The sequence below is a fragment of the Dryobates pubescens genome, chromosome 19 (genome assembly GCF_014839835.1).
Source record: "Dryobates pubescens isolate bDryPub1 chromosome 19, bDryPub1.pri, whole genome shotgun sequence".
Taxonomy (NCBI): domain Eukaryota; kingdom Metazoa; phylum Chordata; class Aves; order Piciformes; family Picidae; genus Dryobates; species Dryobates pubescens.
Window position 1 is genome coordinate 18,617,442 of NC_071630.1, and position 9,120 is coordinate 18,626,561.

A 9,120-nucleotide genomic window follows, 5' to 3' on the forward strand; every position below is an offset into this window, starting at 1 on the left:
TTCCCATCTTTCTCTCTTTAGCATTTTTGATTCTCCAAATACTAAGTTCATCCTTCTACCATGTGCTTTTTCTACCTCCTTTTAGTTTTACAATTTTGGGGACAGGAGATTGAAACACTGTCAGTTTTGCTCATGTAAATCTGTACCTGCTTATGCTAACAGATGTTAAACACAACCCAGGTCTCATGGGCTTCCTGCAGTGCAGTCGGGGAGCTCTCTCAACACTGCTGCATCCTCTGCACCTTGAACCTTCCCAGTGCTCTCCTAGAAATCCCCCCAGCAGCGATCTCACAGTCAGCAGAAGAAGCAGATGTCTGTGCAGCATTGGATGCCAAGTGACTATTCCCATCATATCTCTTTGTTTCTCTTGCTCTTTCAATTGCAATGTAAGAAATGAGAGTAAAATCCCATCCCCAACAGGTCAAGAAGAAATATTACCATCAAAATAAGACAGAGGTTTTACATATATAAGCCTAGGGCTACTTGCAGTCCTTCAGCATCACCAGGAATCTTGATTAACACCATTAATTCTCCATCAGATTCCAGAAGCTTGGACTTACACTGTTGGTTTACATTTAAACATCCAACTCAGCTCCAATTTGTGTCAAGTGGGAAAAATTGCACTCACTCTACAAACTGCGGAAGTGGGTCCTAAACACTCACCCAGTGAAGGACTTCATCTCTGCACTGCACCAAACACCCTCTTTTCTAATGACATGGCAAGTCTGTCTTTATTAACGCTGATCATCATTACTTCTGAGTTTACCACCATGTAAAAGCAAGTCACAGCAATCACCAGGTGGAAGCTTGGCTAACCTGCCTCAATGGTGACCTAGAAAAACCTCATCTCAGCCAGAGGAGGGTCAGAAGGAAATGAGCAGAGCTGCTAATTTAAGTGCCAGTGATACCGGAGGTTGCCTGGAACCTCACCCCCACCCCTAAATTTCTTGTAGGCAAACGCCACGTAAACCAAGCAACAGCTTTTTTAAGTCCAATTGATTGAGCAGTTAAACTTGTACAGTCAGCAGACAACCAAGGGAGGCATATATTTTAATGGTAGATGTGGAAACAAAGGAATTTTGATTAGCCTTGGGATTGGAGGGGGTAAAAATACTGGTTCAGAATTTTCCCAGGATATGCATATTAAGAACTTGTCTTTTTGCCCTCTGTGTAATTTTTTTTAATATTTGGAAAGCAGAATTAGGCCACATTTGACCAAACCTCCTGAGCCTAGCAGGAGCCAACAGAGACGGGAGCACAGCGACTTGTTAACTCTTGTACTTTTACTCATAACAGGATTTCACTAGTGAGCAACGTGTTTTCTGTAGCTCTGTCAGAGGCTTTAACAAACCATTTCTCCATGAGCAGGGACCTTTCCCTCCGCTTCACTTTAAAACCCAAGCACATTGTTTACTTTCTCTAATGTGAACTGGAAATAACTTCTGCGTAAAGAAACTCCAACTGTTACACATCTGAAGCAGTCTTCGTTATCAGTACCAGACTCAAGGAGAACATGACTGCAGGTGATGCTACAAAGAGAGCCAACTAGAAATTGCCCAGGAGAACATGCAGGTAAGGTGGGTTTAAATGAGACCATGACTGAGATTATTTCATGCCCAGCAAACCCAAGCGAGGCCTTCAGGTCTCCTGAGTGGCCGTTATCCAGCAAAGGAAACACTCCTCTGCCACAAAGGCTGACTTACATTTGTGCTTGCCACTCTGCTGTGGCAGCAATAAGTCCTTTACTGTTTGTTCAGCTCTTGAAAGTCCTGTAAAGCATTCACCTGTCACACTGCACAAACTGAGCCCTTTGAAATGAAAATCTAAGAGTAAACGTGTTAGTCAACGGCTGCTGCTGCAACAAGCCTGCCCAACACCAGCCCGAGCCTTCAGGCAGGTAATTCACTTCAACACCAGACTGGCGAACAACAGTATGTTTTATTTAATTAGGATGAACAGAAGAGATAAACCTCACAGCAGGGCGGATAATGACAACATTTCAAAAATAATTCATGCCCAGGTAACAAAAGGGCAAATTTCAATTACATAAAAAGCTAAAAAGTTGACTTAATGCATCCAAGGGGGAAAAGGGAAAAAAAATTAATAATTGTGCTGCATATGATTAACAAGTGGCATTTACAAGCTCTGCAAATTGGTCTTTCTGTTGCCTAATCTGTGGCTAGAAAGCAAAAGGTTTTCTTTTTAAGCAAATGCAAACAATATAATGAAGCTACTTAGCACTAGACTCAGATGGGTATTGCAGTGCTATCCAAAATAAGTCATAGAGTGGAAAGGTAATGCCAAACACCAATTCACTGCGCCGCAACGAGACTTGTGAGCCCTCTCCAAGCAGCATCACCCAGTTTCCAACCCCATCGGGTCCCTTTGTTTGCATTTTAGAAAATAAACCATTGCAAGAGGTCAAAGCTGGAGCCTTCTGCAGCTGGAAATGTCACAAGAGACCATTTAGTCTCTGCACATCCTTCTACTCCCTAGAATAAAGCGACTCTGGTAAGCCACCATCATTCGCTGCTGCACATATATATACATCTAGGTGTTGTCAAGAAGATGTAGTACATAAAATTCCTATCACCTTATCTGTCTAAGATAACAAGGAACCAGCTTCGCTGCATTTATTAACAGACATCAGGAAAGAAAATGCACAAGGATCTACTTCTGGGCTCTAAAAGTATGCTGAATAAATGCATATGCTACAGAGAGCTGAGAGCTGGTCCTCACTTGGCTCCAGCTCCCATCTGCACCCTCTGAGTCCACATCCACCAACGTGTGCACCAGAACCAGGCCCTCCCCTCCACCACCATTTGTCAGTCAGGATTTAGCAGGAGTCTGTAATAGGTTTTTCATTATTAGTATTTCATTACTCCAACACATTTACTAGGATACAAGGGAACATAATAGCCAGCCTTTTCAGAGGCATTTAAGGAGAATACTGATGGAGCAATGAAGGGTTGACGTAGGCATTTTTATACGGCAGTTCAATTATTGTGGGTAATTAATAATCTTTTGTTTAAGAGAATACTATACTACATGAAGAAATGTAGAGATTGCAGGCCAACACGTGAGACCAAGAGATTATTATTTTTTTAATATAAAAATGTGGTTTGCATTTTTCAAATGTGGTAATCAACTAAGACAAAATGAAACTGGGAGGAAGATATACAGTAACTAGTTCAGTAACAATAACCCAGTGAACAATTAAGAGGGCATTTGTCAAAACAGAAGTAAACATTAATTCCACAGTATGAGAAGTATCATCAGCCACAGAGTCACAAGGTGAAGCAGGCTTTTGAAAACATGTAGTGTAAAACCGGATCTCTGGGTGCCACCCCAAGCACTTGGCTTAGTTAATTTAACCAGGCTGAAACTACTTACCCAGGTTTAACCCTAAAGTTAATTTGGCACCAAACAACAGCCAAAACCAAGCCAAAGCCTTATCTATGAGAATATTTGTGTTTACACAAGCTTAATGCATCTACAAAACATCATTTTTATATCCAATTCAGAGGATGGCAGGAACATCTGCTTTCACTTCAAGACATTAATTTTCAATTATTGAAGAAAAACCAAATAAATCCTGACAAATTACTGGTAAATGTGGAATCTTTTGTTACTCTGTTAGTTTATAATAGTAATTTAGAAATCCTACAATTAACATCCTAACAAGAGCTCTCTGATTATTTTTCTGCACGTGTCATCTGAAGCAATTCAGCAGTGAATGATGTTCTTTAACTTGCACTGAATTGTTCACAAATATTTTTCAAGGAAAAAAAGAATAGGAGGCATTCTCTCAGAGCTACTAGCATTACATGTTGGTTGATTTTCATCAATGGCTTTAGACATAGCATCACTAAAAAGATGAGATTTCTATTCTCTCCCTGTTCATATTTAAACCTTTTTGCATTACCTTTCCCACTCTTTTCGATTTTGGCCACGTTTATTCATTAGATTCGCTGAGACCAATGGGAACAGGCCACAATTAAAAGGTGTTTGCACACAGGCAGGAGTTTCAATCAGTAAAACCAGTTAAATACCACCCAGATCCCGTCCAGGAGAGCATACCAGAGGGAGAGGAAGGCAGGAAAATGGGACTTGTGGAGTTCAGGGGAGAACGCTGCTAGGCTTGGAGCAAAATACACAGGCAAAAATTAAAAACTGCAGGCTAATCCCTGAAGGCAATGCTTGGTCTACTGCATGGATTCAAATGCTCTCAGGGCACCAGCCCAACAATGAAACACCAACATCTCCAATTATTCCTAATCCCCCAAAAGCTACACTTGATAAAGAACAATCACCAGCGTAATCTTATTTGATATGAGTTTTATCAATTTTAGCTGTTGCTCTCACTGTATCAATAAAATTCCGCCGCAACTTGAATGAACTGTAAAATTAAAGGATAATCGCACAAGTCTCTTGTATTTGGCAATTATGATTATACTTGTCAAAATTTAATTTGGAGAATGTACTGTTCCAGCACCTTCAGGTTCTTCTCTATCAGCTGGGAAAAAAGGAAAATTATATCTTTAAGACAAGTGTGAAAGACGTTGTTACTTCCACAGTCAACTCTGTAACTGAGCTCCGACATTGTATAATTGACTTTGCAAGCAGAACAACAGCAATATAACAAAGAAAATGTCAGTGTTTTCACAGCACTAATCTATAGCACTAGGAGGGCCTCCTGCTGTCAGCCAGAGCTGACAATACAATAGCTTTCAAAGGGATATTACCATCACGCTTTTATTCTTGACATCAATCAAGACAAAGAGAATCCTTTTCACAAGAAATTCAAAATCAAACCTTTGAGCAGATAGGTAAAACAGCATTCCTTTAAAGAAGATCATTCATAGCAATCAACTAATTGGAACTCAGCAAATGGTTGAAGCATTTTTATTTACTTTGCAGATAACGAAGTAGTGAGCAACCCCCCTTTTCTCCTCTTGACTGACACAAATGAGGCAGGTAGGGTGTGAATCAAAAGTTTCTATCAGCATTTTTTGCCAACTGAAAGCAAAAAAATATGACAGCAATTCTGCAACTTCAAGTAGGATAACAAATCTAGACTTAATTAGTGCATTCTTTTGCAAAACAGTTTGATTACCGACTAGCATGTCTGCGCACAAAATATCCTTGCAAGCTGACAGCAATTTGCAGAACTGTCAAATTCAGCAACCAAAGTGCATCTGATGCTTAAAACCTTGTGCCAATGCCAGCCCCAGTCCCCACAAATTGCAGTCGAGTAATTCCTCGATTACAATTACACGGAACTGGAATCCTATGAGTTGCTGTTACCAGCATCTCAGCACTTCACTGCTTCGGCAGGCCCCAAGTTGTAGAATGAGAAGCTCCAGTTTAATCAACAGGGATGATGAATGCCTGCCTTCCTCAACCCACACAGCGCACTGGGTGCCAGCCACTCCCCAGAGCTGGCAGCACAGAATAAACTTTTAAGGACACTGGCATTGACATTACTCTACATCACTTCTAACAAAAGGCAGACAATGCATGTTGATGTTACCAACTGTATTATGGTTTTGGGACTCAGGACCACACGGTTTTAATGACCCTGAGGAAGGGTCAACAACAATTCCTTACAGACAAATGAATAAACCTTTAGCAGATGAGGTTACTGGCATCAGGGCAAAAGACGGATCAGTGTTGAAGAAAATTACTTCTATGGGCTTCATCTGTGATGTGAAATAATTCTTCAGAACAGACCAGTGTTTTACTCCATCACTGTTACCACCACAGTGTCACCAAAGTATCTATTCTGTAAGCCAACAAAGACTCAACTCCTTTTACTCCATCCTCATTGATAGGGAACAAGCATCCTTGAAGCCAAGTACAACTTTGTCCCCAGCCACCAGCTATGAGGCAAATATCTTCAAGTTTGCACAAACTAATGGTCAAGACAAATCAGCATATTGTTTGGCAAATCATAAATTCCACGTCAGGGGAAAGTCCACAGCTACTGCTAGAGTTACAGCTGCAGGAATTACTGCAAGTTTCTACCAGGCTGAACCTGAGACCTAACAACATAGCACAGGGACCACACAACCTGCAGCTCTGCTGGTATTCAGTTTTGGTTTGAATCATTTAATTTTAAATATCATGCACTTAGAAGCTGTCAACATTTGATACTTCTCTCAAAGTCAGTCACTTCTTTAAAGTCAGAACTGCTCCCAGTTAAATGTGCAGGCAACTTGCCTTTTGCATGCAAAATAACCCCCCTCATCACAGGCACACACAGACTCTATCTCAGTACATAATCTTACTGAATAAAAGAGGATACATAAATCTCAGCAGTGGTTAATAAACAGCAAAGCTGCTATATAAAGTAAAATAAATATACAGAAAAGAGAAAAAAAGGTAAAATATTTTAAGTCCTAAATGTTACACATATATCCACATAATATATGCTTGTTTTCTTCTCAGCTGAATTGGGAAACCTGTGACCTCAGAGTGCCTTTATTTATTACATCTCAATTATTTCCATGGAAACATGTACTGTGGCAATCTACTGGGTTGCCAGCTCCCTAGGCCACAAAATGTATATGATGGACTTTTTTAAAGCAGATGGTATGGATGAATATAAAGAAATTAAATTCTTTACCCTACATACACCTATGAGTTGCCTCCAATTATCCAAAATTTCACCCAGATTCAGCTCACTTAGCTGTTAATCAGCTCATGCTAAGACCTGTAATTTACAGTCAGTTTATACTGAAGCTGAAAACACATGGTTTTGTGCCTGGAGACTGCAGAAATATTTAGAATCTTTATAAACTGGGCTTCACCCAGCTCACTGTAGCAAAGACCTTCTAGATATTTCTACATTACAGGGATAATGTTTCTTACCTTGTTACCAGTCAGTTACCTGCTTTGATTTGTAAAAATGCTCTTGTAAATAGTGATCACTTCTGTATTAGAATTAGGTCAAAATTTCATTATAAATTATCAATCCCTTGTGAGAAATATTGCTGGCTAAAAAGTAATGAGGTAGAAAACAAATGACTAATAAATGGTAAGTAACTAACATTATGACACGAGATGCCAGTGTTTACTAACAGCTTCTAGAGCAAACAAGTTTTTCAAGGGCATAGAACTATTTCCTGAATGTTAAATGTGACACTTTAGCACAGAAAATATTTTAAACTCCAGAGGCCTGACCACTAAATGTGATCCCAGTCATCCGAAGGGAGTCATGACCCGAGGCCTACACCACTGTTCTCAAACTGTGATTCTTTTAGTTTCAAACAACATAATTCAGAGCATCCCGTGGAAATAGCTCTAGTTCTGCCCTTTCTTCTGCCACGGACTGTAGCGTTCATCTACCAATTACTGAAGTAGCTCCTTTAGCAGAGATAGTCCAGGATATTGTGAGGGGTCGCACCACCGTGCTACAAACCCGCCCCACAATGCTAAAAGGTATCATTAGTCTGGGGGGGGATAAATGATTAAGAATTTTGTATAAAGATGAAGAGCTGACTTTACAAAAACTTCATAAACATTTGAAGCACGTAGGAATCATCCATTAAACAGTGGACATTTCACAAATAATATAAAATGTCCCTGGATGAGGTTTTGATACATTCTTTATCTGGACCATTCACTGCATGTTAATTTTGTCCACCCACAAGTTATTTAATTACGAACACTTTAGACTTTTTGTTTCATCTTTTGGGCATCCTAAGTTATGATCCTTTTGTGTTCCTTCAACAAAGCCCCTTGACCACTGAGTTTGTGACTTCTGCTTTGTGCAGAGCACAATAAAACCTTACCCAGCATCAGCTAACCTCCTCGTGGCTGGGAGCGAAAGGCTTGGGAAATCACGCCTTCCTCTCTCGCACCCATTCACTTAAAGTCAAAAAGCTGGCAGGGCGTGCAACACAGCGCGGGGCTGGTCCCGGCCCTCCCTTTACGTTTCCCCAGCAGCTGTTTCCTTAGGGAGGTAAACAGGAGGTTTTAAACACCCCTTCGCTGTTGATGGTGAAGAACACATCAAGTGTAATACTTAACCTTTGTTAAAGCAGCTCTTACTAGATTTGGAGATTGTTTCTTCAAGCCCAAGCAAGTTGCAAGCACTGTCTATCAAATTGGGTTTAATTCTGCCCTTCTTTCACCGCCCTGGCGCGCACTGGACAGCGGGAGGCAGCAGCAGCCGCTCCTATTCCCAACCATAAAGGAACATTAATTTGAAGCTAAGCGGCCAAAGCCTGGGTGTGCTCCGTTCCTCCCTTCCCCAGCCCGTTAATGCGCCACCGCACCCGAGCATCACCGCCAAACTTTCCTCCCTCCCCTCCTGAACGATGCTATCGGCTCCTTTCATCAATTATCGCGACACGTGTCGCCAGCGAGTCTCGGCCGGCACCGCAATACCCACGCATACACCCTCCCCCCGGAACGGACAGCAGGGCTCCCCACGCGAGAGCTCGCCGTCCGTTCAGGGTGGGGCGACGGGGGGGTGGGGGGGGGAGGGGGCCGCCACCACCACGGGCCCGTACCAGGGGGGGATTTGCAATCCCCGCCAAACCGGGACCCGGCCCTGATTGGCCGCGTCGCGGCGGCGGAGGCGGCGGCGGCTGCCCGGGGCCGAGCGGCGGCGTGGGCCGGCGGAGGATGACTTACCTTTCACCGAGCGGGGCTTGGCTTGCTTCCTCCTGGACATGTCCGGGCGCTGGGGCTTGTCCTCCTCGTCTTCCTCCCGTTCCTGCCTTCCCTTCCTCTCCCTGCTTTCTCTCTCGTAACCTCCACCCCCCCACACCTCCAAACTTTGCGAGGCGAAGCGGCAGCAGCAGCAGCGGGATCGATTATTTGATTTTCTCACTCTTTTGCCTGTTGCAATGCGGCAAGTTCAACTCCTCTTTACATTCCCCTCTGACACCTTCCCCCCGAGGGAAAAAAAATTTAAAAAAAAAATTAAAAATCGCAGGAGCAACAGTTGCAGGATATTTTTTTCGCCTTTGTTGTTTTTTGTTTGTTGTTTTGCTTGCTTGGTTGTTTGGGTTTTTTTTTTCCTTCCCCCCCCCCTTTCCCCCCCCCTCCTTGGATGTGCAAATACTACCGAGTAGGGCGAGCTCCCCCCCCGCCTTTTTGTTCTCTGTA

General features: G+C 42.5%; 1 protein-coding gene across 3 annotated transcripts in view; it reads right to left on the reverse strand.

Moving 5' to 3' along the window:
* Positions 1-8,914, reverse strand: part of ZNF423 (zinc finger protein 423) — a 231,561-nt gene extending 222,647 nt beyond the window's left edge. For all 3 annotated transcript variants that reach the window (XM_054170102.1, XM_054170101.1, XM_054170103.1), the window contains exon 1: positions 8,644-8,914. In XM_054170102.1, coding sequence (XP_054026077.1) covers positions 8,644-8,683 — 40 coding nt within the window. In that variant the 5' untranslated portion in view covers positions 8,684-8,914. The remainder of the gene's footprint in view (positions 1-8,643) is intronic.
* Positions 8,915-9,120: the final 206 nt, after the last annotated feature.